General features: G+C 37.6%; 1 protein-coding gene across 1 annotated transcript in view; it reads left to right on the forward strand.

Annotated features, from left to right (window-relative positions):
- Nucleotides 1-12,435, forward strand: part of rbm26 (RNA binding motif protein 26) — a 199,529-nt gene that overhangs the window by 65,577 nt on the left and 121,517 nt on the right. The window contains 2 exon segments of the mRNA XM_028799577.2: nucleotides 8,188-8,432; nucleotides 8,434-8,458. Of these exon segments, the coding sequence (XP_028655410.1) occupies nucleotides 8,188-8,432; nucleotides 8,434-8,458 (270 nt within the window).

A 12,435-nucleotide genomic window follows, 5' to 3' on the forward strand; every position in this document is an offset into this window, starting at 1 on the left:
TTGGTTAAGTATTACAACAGCTGTTGTCTAAATGAGCTCACTTTGACTTCAGAGTCAAAACCAGAAAAATTGGCCTTTTAAAAGCTGTAAATGATAAAGTGAAATTTACAAGATTATTTTAATGCAAATATACTATAAAAATCACCAGCACACAAAATTTTGCAAGACAAAATGAATTGAGCATTAAATACAGTTTAAACGAGAACCACAGATAAGATTGTCCAATTTTTATTTATTTTTTTTTTAAACGCCAAAGTTTCAATGAAATATTGGCACATTTTCCTTGCAGTTGGGTAAATTCACTTTAGTCATATCTACAGCAGTCAGATTGATGTATTTTTTAAAAATAGTTTAAATGTATTGAAAACAATCTGCAGTGGCAAAAAACTGATAAATATAAGAAAACAGTTGCTTGTTTTACCCTTTACTAGTAGTTGCTCTAAACATGTTATGCAGTAGTGCTGTATTGTACAGATCTGTTTTTTCCAGAATCATTGTTTTGTATTGTCATTAGTAAAATTGATAGCCACACCATTTCACAATGTATTTTGGAACAAATATTTCATTATTTCTATTAATCAACAGTTATACTACTGACAGAATCTCAAATATTACTCTGGTTGTCTTTATTTCTGCTCCTGATTCTATTACCATTAACCCTTGAACCTGAGATGCCTGACACTGCTGTTTTATGAAAGCACTGTTAAGCATCCATTACAACAAGTAAAAGATGGTTTCTTTTCTCATTAACTGCAATGGAAAGTAACTGCCATGTTTTTGAGTTTCTCTTTTATTATAATGACTTTTTTTTTTCATCTTCACCTGTAAAATATACAGTGTGTTCATAATCAACACCAACAGTGACAGATTGAAATAAAGAAATTTAACTGTTATTTCCTTGCTGACCTTTCTACATAGTATAGCACAATGATGCTATTTCAAAACATTCACTTTTATTTCCAAAATTTTCTTTAGGACAGTTTAACATGAAATAGATCAATAATACGTTATTGCTCCTGCAATTTTGATGGCTGTCTTGCTGTGATGATTACTTTAGAAACTGGATTCATGATCCTCATTCAAAGTTGATTTTGTTTATTTATTTTTGTGGCACATTAGTTAGCTGTACAGTGTCATGAAGTAATTTATGAAGATGTCAGCCTGGCTTAATGGCTGTTTTCCAGCTTTACATGGGTTAGTTGGTTGCCCTACAAATCTTTATCCTGTCCCCTCCACAAGGCAAGGCCTATTCTTTTAATATCACACCACCTCCAACAACATTATCTTCTGCCTCTCTCTGGGCCTCATCCCCCTCCACCTCTATTCTGAGGTACCCCTTCACTCAGTTATCCCTCTGCCTTATGTTCTACATAACCATACTGCATTAAGTCTGTTTCTCCACAGCACAACACCCATCATCAGCTCACCAGGGGCCTCATACATAACGCCGTGCGTAGAATTCGCACTATAATATGACGTAAGCACAAAAGCGGAAATGTGCTTACACACAAAAAAAATCCAGATGCATAGATCTGTGCGAATGCCAACTTCCACATTCTTCCACCAATAGAAGAATTTCATCGAATACCAAGTGGAGGCAAGGAAAAACTTACTATTTGTTGGTTAAACAGTGGTATAAATAACAAAAGGAAGTTGATCGAGTGACATAGCGTGTCGGAGAAACTCTCAAACTCACGTTCACAAAGTCACACAATGCCCAAAATAAAAAAAGTTGTCACACTGTGAAAAGGCGAGTCGTAGCCCACTGTCTTAAGTGTCATGAAAGCTTATTAGGGTACAGAGAAAAAAAAAAAAGGCACAGTGGAGGAAAAAGCACGAAATGTCAACTTTAATCTCTAAATTTCCACTTTAATCAAGTAGTTTATTTTGTCATTAAAGTAGAACATCATAAACTTAAAATCGTTTAATTTACTAGTTTCTCAATCCCATCGTAACTAAAGTAGCATGATAGATGCTTTGTTTCTCTTCCTCCAACAGGACACAGAATCCATTACATCCGTGATATTGTAGCTCTCTGAATAATTAAAATACTGAGATGTATACGTGATATCATTTTCATGATGATAGGAGTTAAAGCATGTTATTAAACATGGGAACACGGTGGCGCAGTGATTGTTCATGTCTCATGCAAGATGCTTGCTGCACCGTGCGTGACCTTCGATTAAAATAATTTACTGCAGCAGTACTGTCTCTTTCGAACGTACTAACCTCCAATTCCTGTCCTTACTTTTCTTTTTCCAAATACCCAATCGCCACACAATCAGCTCTGTAATAGACGTTAAGCCATCTGTAAGCTTAGAACGCCGATCCTTCAAAACATTTAAGGAACATTGAAATATCTTCGTAGTGCGTGTTTGATTATTCTATCAATCTATCCATCCAGTGTCACGCCAGCACCAGCAAGAATACAGCGCAAGGCAGGAACAATCCGTGAATTAGCTAGTGCTGCGGCACCATGTATTAGTTAGTTTTATCTGTATGATATAATAAACATATTTTGATGCATTTCATCTTAAAAATGATATTGTCATCATATGCAAATAGTTTACAGTGAGGTAATTGTACTTATAAGTACAAACAGTTCTACAGGGAGCACTTGATGAACTGATTGAGTGCGTTTAGAGTTCTTGGGATGAAACTGTTTGTAAACTCCGAGATCAGTACAGGAAAGACTCTGAAGCGTTTGCTGTATGAGAGCATTTCAAATAGCGAATGGCTGAGGCAGCGTGTGCTTGATGCTGTATACCAATAATTCTTTTTCCGATCAGCTGCTGTACAGCTGTGATTCACACTCCGATACAGTGAGATAAATACTCCGAGTGGTACAGTGAGAGTAATATGGAAAGATGATCCGATGTGGCAACACCTAACGTAAGCAGCTGAAAGAAGAGTAACAACGCTAAAGCAGTTATGGTATTTGGAATAGTTTGACCATTCTGTGGACCATTATATTGTTACAGGTTAATTACTATCAGATGCATTAAACTAATAAATAATATGCGGTCAATTTCAGTGTATTTATAAAGCCATGTCAGGGATGTGGATCTAAAAAAGAAAGGATAACCACACAGGAACAGTAGCACTGCTTTGACTTTGGGTGCCGCCAGTCCGCAAAACCAAGCGGAGAACTTGCGTATGACAGGGTATTAGCTACCGTGGAAATGTGTGTGGCTTTGCGCTAGGGCTGCACGATAACAGAAAAAATGATTATCACGATTATTTTGCTCAAAATTTTTATCACGATTAATAATGACGATTATTCCTTTGGTAATGAACTTTTATTCACTTGTGTATTCTTATTGCACTTTACAGCCACAAATAAAGAAAAATAAACAAACCGAACATGTTTAGAATGGAGAGCTTTTCTTAGCTGTGGTAAATAAATAAAATTAAACTGCTTCTTTACAACATGTTACAGATTTTTGGCTAAGAACACAAGCCTGTCAACTTGATCGGGCTTTAGGGAAGACCACAAGCAAGTAACTACATTTCCACCGGAACTAAAAGCCCTCTCTGAAGGAGAGCTTGTGGCTGGTATGCACAAGTATTTTTTTGCCACTTTTGAAAGCCTTTGGTAGATCTTTTCATGTTCTTTCCACCATTTTAATGGGTCCCGCTCACTATCCAGGTAGCTTGACTGCAAGTAAGATTCCAGCTCACAGGCCACACTGGATTTAGGTGTTAGGTGGCAAGGCTTGTTCAGCAGTTTTAAAGTAGCTTCCTAAAGTCATCTTTTTCTTTGGGGCACATCCAGCTTCAGCATCCTCCTCGCTGGTCTCTTGTGCTGTTTCTTGGGGTGGCACCTAAACACAGAAAAAGGCATTTAGAACAAATTTAACTAATTGAGACTCAAAACACTAATACAGATCTCAGTGCAGCTCATTTTTATTACCATCATTGCCAAAGTCTGCATCTCAGCTTTGAGTCTGGATTGAATTGTTGTTTTGTTGTCCTCAGCCGTGTATCTCATCTTAAATCGTGGATCCACCGTAGGTGCCATGTCCAATAGAGCTTGGATGTCTGGGTCACTGTATTTTTCGTTTAGGTACTCCAAAATTTTAGACTTGATTGCTCTTGACAGGTCAGTATCATCATCCTTAACTTTCAAGATTGATGCGTTGAAAAGATGAAGAACTGGCTTAACAAATGACATGCTGAAGTAATTCTCGCCAGACAGTGCATCTGTAGAATTAACTAGAGGGTGCAAGGATTTGTTGATTGCCTCTAGTACATCCATGTCCTGCCATGTTGGGATAAGATGACAAGACTTCTTGTCAGAGGACAGGACATGTGCAATGGCCTTTTGCTGCTCGATGATTCTCTCTATCATGGCCTGACGTGATCCCCACCTTGTTGAACACTCTGAGTGCTCTGGGAGTTTCATCTCCTTTTGTGTAGCTAAAAACTCTCTCTTATGCTTCCAGCTGTAAGAGAAGGAGCTCACCAACTTTTTACGGAGCCCCACAGCCCGGTCAATTCTTGGATCCTTCATGGCATTCTCTTCAGGAAATAAACATGATCAGAAAAAAAACAGTAAGACACAGGAAGACTCTTGTTGTTTATGCAACTTTTGATCAGAAATAAAAAAAAAAAAAGTTTTTTATTTCACTAATTATATACACCTACATAAGACAATTATCAAACATTTATTAATAAATAATAAACACTCACTTATTCTAAACTCATCTGGGTTCACAAACATTAACATAATAGTTTTTGACTAATCAAATATTTTTTAACTTTTAAATGTATCTAATTTGATAGATTAACAGAATAAAAATGATGATTATTATACTGTAGACATATGACTCATTGTCATTATAATGTGTCATTATAATCAGGGGTGCACATAACTTTTTGAGTGTGTTACTCAGGTGAGTAGCAGGAGCTGGTGTCTGGTACGCACTCCGCAGCGAGGTCTTAATAAGTGCAGATCGCTCCCTTAAGGTTTTGTGGTTTTTATCGTCATTGTGCAACTTGACGGAACACAAGGTTGCGTCTTGAGCGTAATATGCATTAAACAAATGTATTCCGTTTCATTAAAAATGGTATGAAAGATTCAGTTGTTCTTTTGTGATAAAACCGAAATAAAATAAAATGCTGTTTGAGTACGTATCTAATATCACGTGAGTGCGTGGCGCTTAAATATCGTTTAATAAATAACGTCACTGACTAAAGACTGTTGGTGAAGAGCGCACTGTCATTTGGCCGTCTTAAAGTAGTCAGAAATGCGCACAGCTGCGCCTCATTTAAAAATTACCACTGCCACAAGCGGAAAACACGCAAAATTATTTTATTTCAAAACGAAACCACTTTGTATGGTGCTTTCCGCCGGTGCAGAATAGGGTCCTGAGTCGGAGGAATAAACACTTTTCGAACATAAACGCAGTACCTAAACCGAAAGGACATAAAACAAATGGTGAAGGTGAAATTTTAATCGCACGCTGTCAAAAAACGGTCACAGTCAAGAGCTCTTCTGTTTTGTAAGCGCTGTAGTAACAAAATGACGTTACGCGTTAATCATTTTTGCCACGCATGCGTACCTGCGTACCAGTTATGTGCACCCCGATTATAATATCACTAAAACAACAACAACAACAATTAATATTTTTAAATTGTCAAATTGTTTCAATATATCTGGGAAAAAAACATACAACTTACCGATGGCTAAATGAAGTCTGTGACCAAAGCAGTGTAGCCTCGGCCAGTTATTCACAGATGCTGCCCTAATCATATTAGCTGCGTTGTCCGTTGTGATGCACACAAGTCTTTCTTCCACCAAGCCCCAAGCGGACATCGCTTCTTTGAGGCCCACTGCAATAAACTCTACTGTATGGTCTTGTGGGAAAAACGAAGTTTGCAAAAGCTTGCTTTTCATCTCAAACTCGCTGTCAATAAAATGAACTGTCAAGCTCAAATACGGTTCCGCAGTTCTGCTTGACCATAAGTCGGTCGTGGCAGCAAAATATTTAAGGCTGAGCCTGAGAATTTCTTTTTCTATTTCTTTTCGGCATTTCGCATACAGCAAGGGCAGCGCAACATTGGAAAAATGGTTGCGTGAGGGAATGCTATATCTTTTATCAAGTTTTGCGATCATTTTTTTAAACCCCTCACTGCTCACGGTGGTTATTGGACACATATCCTTGGCTATATGGTACGTGATCGCATCTGTTATTTCCCGGTGTCTTTGCGAGCTAGGCAGATATGGTATTGCGTTGAATAATGTCCCTGATATTGTTGTCTGTGTTGTGGATGGCTGGTAATTTTTTGTTGTTGCTGTTTGTGCCTTCAGTCGTTGAAATTCTTGATAGTGTACTTTGTGGTGGCTTTTAAGGTGGTTGATGAGGTTTGTTGTGTTACCTTGGGACGTTTGGACAGAACAGGAGCAAAGTTTGCACAAGACTCGTACCTAATCAACATCACATTCCTTGAAACCGAAATAGTTCCAGACAACTGAGTATGACCCCTTTTTAGGAACTAACGATCGCACTTCTGCATCTTCCTCACGTTGCTCCGCCATCATATGTTTATTCTGACTGACTGTTATTGCTGCTATTGACTTCTACTGCTTCAGAAAGCGCTTGCAATCTAGATGCAGTAACGTCATAGTGACGCAGTCCAATCCGTAAACTCAGCCCATAAAAAACAGTTTGGTCTTTATACTGTAAAATCGCGACGATATTTATTAACTGATCGTGGGTCATAAATATTGTTATCATGAGAAAAAAAAGATTAATCGTGCAGCCCTACTTTGCGCCAAGTTTAGGTTTTATATATCGCGATTTGAACATGGAAACGTTCTTGCATAACATTTTTGTGCGTACACACCGTTTATACATGAGGACCCGGGTCTTTTTTTTTTTTCCTTCCTCTCCCTCTGTGGCACTCCACAAATCCACCGAATCATTCTCATCTTTGTTTTTTCCAGGTTCGTCAGCCACATCTAACTCCCATAGAGCATATCACTATTACTATTACACACACCATTTGTAATTTTTTTTCTCTTCAATGACATTCCCTTAGAAGCCATAGTGGGACCCAGCTCATGGAATTTGTGCCATGCACCTATAACCTTTGCTGTCACTGCTATGCCATTACTTCCATCTGCATTCAGCACGTTACCCAAGTAGCAGAATTTCCCTACTTAGACCAAAAAAAAAAAAAAAAAAAAACCTCCACTACATTACTGATTTTTAATTTTGCATTTAAAACATATTGATTAAAATACTGAACTTCATCTTTACCATTGCAACTTTATTTTGTATACACTTGTGTGTGTACAGTATGTATGTTAGAAACCTACAATTATTTTAAAATACAAATTTTAGCCCTATTTCCATTTTTTGTATGTTTGATTATATAAAAAGTAAATAACTTTATACACTTAACATAACAGTGCCCTACATAATGTTTGGAACAGGCACACATTTTTCCTTGATTTACTTCTCTCCTCCACAGGTGTAAAATTTACAAATCAAGCAATTCAGACATGATTAAAGTACACATTGCAAAGTTTTAATTTAAAGGTATTTACATGCATTTTGGTCTTACCATGTAAAAATAAGTTTTTATGCATGGTCCCTCCATTTTAGGGTACTGTAATTTCTGGAACATAGCAGTGGTAGGTTTATTAAAGGAGTCGTGTTTATTACTTGTTGCAAGTCCCTTTCATGTAATGACTGCTTGAAGTCTATGGTTGATAGACATCACCAGGTGCTGAGTATCTTCTCTGGTGATGCTCTGCGAAGACTCTAATACAGCCATGTAGAAGACGTGTTTTAATTTAAATGGTGTGGGCAAAATGTATGGAAATACCTTTAAGTGAAAGTCTCCAATGCGCACTTTAATCACCTCTGAGTTGTTTGATTTGTAATTTTAAACACTGAAGCAAAGGATTAAATCAAGGAAAGATGTGTCTTAGTCCTAAACATTATGTAGAGCACTGTAGCTGTCTTCAATCTTAAGTTAAAGGTATGTTAATAAAAATAATGGACAGGTTGGTTTTAATGTGTTTGCATTTTTGATTTTCAAAGAAAAAGTTGTACATATGAGGCAAATGTACACAATTAATGGAGACCATGATAATGCTCCACACCAATATGAGCATAAGATTTCTTCACATTTCATTTACTGTTTTCTCTCTGGTTTTCCTTTTTATTTTTTTAGAAAGAGAAATTGGAAAATCAAAATATGAACTGGACAGACAGGAACGGACTGAACAATCAGAGACTACATATACTCCAGGACCATTGGTTTCAAATGTATCATCAGGCCCTTATCCTGTTCCATCAATTAGTAGCACTATAACTGTCATAGCACCAACACATCATGGTAACAATACAACTGAAAGCTGGTCAGAGTTCCCTGAAGAACAGCTCGATCATAGCTCCTATGGAAGAGGACCATTGCCAAAAAAAACGGTGCAGGGACTATGACGGTAACTTTCTTCTTATTTAATGAACTCTCAAGATTTACTACTAATTCTGTGTATGGCATTAATTATGCATTTTGTTACTGTTTTTTCAATTTAAATTGTTTTGTATTAATGACTTCCGTGTATATTAGTGCTCCATTCAACTGGCTTTTGGCTCCATTGCAAACTCAGTAGATGGCTGTGTTGAAATCAGAAAAGAACAATAATAATCTAAGTGCAAAAATTGAAAAATAAGGAAAGTTATAATCAGCCTGGACCAAGTGGAACTGAAAACCTAACAGGTCCAAGCAGGGGCAGAAATAAAAGACAGAATAGAAGACAAAGTAGAACGTCATAAAGAGGTTAAAAAATGTTGGCGTGATACATATGCAGAGCAGGTTAGAGATTATGGAACTACTAAAATTCGAAAGTCTCAAAAAACTGATAGTAAAGATCACATTAGCACTAACACGGAAAATTATTACTCAGTGAAATAACAGAACAGCGAAAACAGATTGAAAATATGGTGATACAACAGAGGTATGGAGATATTGTTTAAAGTTTAAGTCGGAGACTTGTAGATCATCTAATTTGTGTTGCCATCAGAGAAAAGTGGTGTTTCTTCCCGATGAAGAGGCGTATTTACGAGAAATAAAAGATTTATTATTTGGTGAAAGTGCAATCCTCAAACTCTAGAGGCAAAATATCTGAATCTACAATAATCTGTTCGCGTTTGCATCATTCAATGCTCAAAACATTGATTTACACAATTCAGGATCATACGCTATGAGAATCTGTGGTCCCGCAACAATTAAAGCAGCTACAAGTTTAATTTCAAAGAAACCACAATTTGGTCAGGTTTATATTTATGATCACCGAGAAGCGATGCAACATAGAATCGAAAGAGTTAAACGATCGGATGTATTAGAAATTCTACAGCCAATATTGGATACAAATCCATACGTCCAAAAGTATCGCACTTTACACGAAATGTATCTGAAAAACACAAGTTTTCTTGGATTTCTATATGAATCTGAAAGATCACGCTCGCATGTATAATAAACCAATATGTGAAGAATTGTCAGCGTTAATAGTTTCGAAAGACTCAGATATCAAAGACAGATTTGATACTTGTGTTTATTCAAAAGCAAAGCATGATTGTTGCAAGTGGCTGATCCAGGAAATGACTAGTGCGTAGTGCCCGTTGGCGAGCGAAGCCCCCTAGTAATAATAAAAAATAAAAAAAAAATTGACTTGGAAAAAAATGAAAATCTTTTAAGATGGAACATGATTCAGGTGTTTAAAATTATTAAATTTGTACAGTAGATTCCACTTGTTACTTTTAAAGTATAGTATTGTCTACAACAAGAGCATAGGGACATAGCTGGAAACTTGTTAAAAACAACTGTTGCACAAATGTTAGAAAGTTTTCTTCATGCAAAGGACCAGAAAGAGTAAGACCCTGGGGATCTTAAAATCTCAGCTTTATTATTTTGTTACGTAAATAGTATGGACAAGCTTTTTGGGCTGAATGCCCTGTTTTTTATAATTCTTTATTTGTCACATACATAGTTATACAGGACAACACGCAGTGAAATGCATCTTTTCGCATACCCCTTGGGTTCAGAGCGCAGGGTCAGCCATTGTACAGCGCTCCTGGAGCAATTGAAGGTTAAGGGCCTTGCTCAAGGGCCCAGCAGAGTAACATCTCTTTTGGCAGTGATAGGGATTCGAACCGGCAACCTTCAGGATGCCAGCGCAGATTCTTAGCCTCAGAGCCACCACTCCGCCCCAATGTTCTCAACAGAAGTGTGTGCTAATTAGAGAGTATTATGCTGTATTCTTTCAAAGAAACAGCAGCTGGGAAAGCTGTTGAATACCTCCCTTTTGTTTTAAGGCAATGTCCCTTGTTAAATGTTTTGAAAAGGCTGTTGTGTAAAAATGAGGATTTAAAAACCTACCCACCCTGGTCTTCAGACCTGGCTATCAGCTACCTCTGTGGGATGGGTTATGCCAGTGATGAAAACAACAATTCAGTCAAAGCAGAATGGTTATACCAACTAGGCAGAATGTTTCATCTTAGTGTCCAAGTAAAGCTTTGGGATTATGCTGTACTGGTATTTCTGTTAATAGCTCAGGCTCTGACCTCCTTTGATCAACCCTCATAAACTATGTGAAGCATGGAAACAGCTACAGTATTCCATTATGACTGTGTGAAACAAAAGCTACAGTTAGGTCCATAAATATTTGGACAGAGACAACTTTTTTCTAATTTTGGTTCTGTACATTACCACAATGAATTTTAAATGAAACAACTCAGATGCACTTGAAGTGCAGACTTTCAGCTTTAATTCAGTGGGGTGAACAAAACAATTGAATTAAAATGTGAGGCAACTAAAGCATTTTTTTAACACAATTCCTTCATTTCAGGGGCTCAAAAGTAATTGGACAATTGACTCAAAGGCTATTTCATGGGCAGGTGTGGGCAAGTCCGTTGTTATGTCATTATCAATTAAGCAGATAAAAGGCCTGGAGTTGATTTGAGGTGTGGTACTTGAATGTGGAAGATTTTGCTGTGAACAGACAACATGCGGGCAAAGGAGCTCTCCATGCAGGTGAAAGAAGCCATCCTTAAGCTGCGAAAACAGAAAAAACCCATCCAAGAAATTGCTACAATATTACGAGTGGCAAAATCTACAGTTTGATACATCCTGAGAAAGAAAGCAAGCACTGGTGAACTCAGCAATGCAAAAAGACCTGGACGTCCACGGAAGACAACAGTGGTGGATGATCGCAGAATCATTTCCATGGTGAAGAGAAACCCCTTCACAACAGCCAACCAAGTGAACAACACTCTCCAGGGGTAGGCGTATCGATATCCAAGTCTACCATAAAGAGAAGACTGCATGAAAGTAAATACAGAGGGTGCAAGCCACTCAAAAGCCTCAAGAATAGAAAAGCTAGATTGGACTTTGCTAAAGAACATTTAAGAAAAGCCAGCACAGTTCTGGAAAAACATTCTTTGGACAGATGAAACCAAGATCAACCTCTACCAGAATGATGGCAAGAAAAAAGTATGGAGAAGGCGTGGAACAGCTCATTATCCATAGCATACCACATCATCTGTAAAACACGGTGGAGGCAGTGTGATGGCTTGGGCGTGCATGGCTGCCAGTGGCACTGGGACACTAGTGTTTATTAATGATGTGACACAGGACAGAAGCAGCCGAATTAATTCTGCAGTGTTCAGAGACGTACTGTCTGCTCAAATCCAGCTAAATGCAGTCAAATTGATTGGGCGGCGTTTCATGATACAGATGAACAATGATCCAAAACATACAGCCAAAGCAACCCAGGAGTTTATTAAAGCAAAGAATTGGAAAATTCTTGAATGGCCATGTCAGTCACCTGATCTTAACCCAATTGAGCATGCATTTTACTTGTTGAAGACTAAACTTCAGACAGAAAGGCCCACAAACAAACAGCAACTGAAAGCCGCTGCATCTGGTGATGTCCATGAGTTCAAGACTTCAGGCTGTCATTGCCAGCAAAGGGTTTTCAACCAAGTATTAGAAATGAACATTTTATTTCCATTTATTTAATTTGTCCAATTACTTTTGAGCCCCTGAAATGAAGGGATTGTGTTAAAAAAATGCTTTAGTTACCTCACATATTTATGCAATCGTTTTGTTCACCCCACTGAATTAAAGCTGAAAGTCTGCACTTCAACTGCATCTGAGTTGTTTCATTTAGAATTCATTGTGGTAATGTACAGAACCAAAATTAGAAAAAAGTTGTCTCTGTCCAAACATTTATGGACCTAACTGTATGAACAACACACAAGATGTATTGGCCAGATTCCCAATATCAATATATGCAAAATGCTTGCCTGTTCACCCAATCCCTGAAAGCTTTATACCTTCCTAAAATTCTCAAACTATCTGGCCAGTATAATTTCTACCAAAATTCATGTTGGAATTACACCTCTCAGTAGCAGTTGG

The sequence above is a fragment of the Erpetoichthys calabaricus genome, chromosome 4 (genome assembly GCF_900747795.2).
Source record: "Erpetoichthys calabaricus chromosome 4, fErpCal1.3, whole genome shotgun sequence".
In the NCBI taxonomy this organism is placed as follows: Eukaryota; Metazoa; Chordata; class Cladistia; order Polypteriformes; family Polypteridae; genus Erpetoichthys; species Erpetoichthys calabaricus.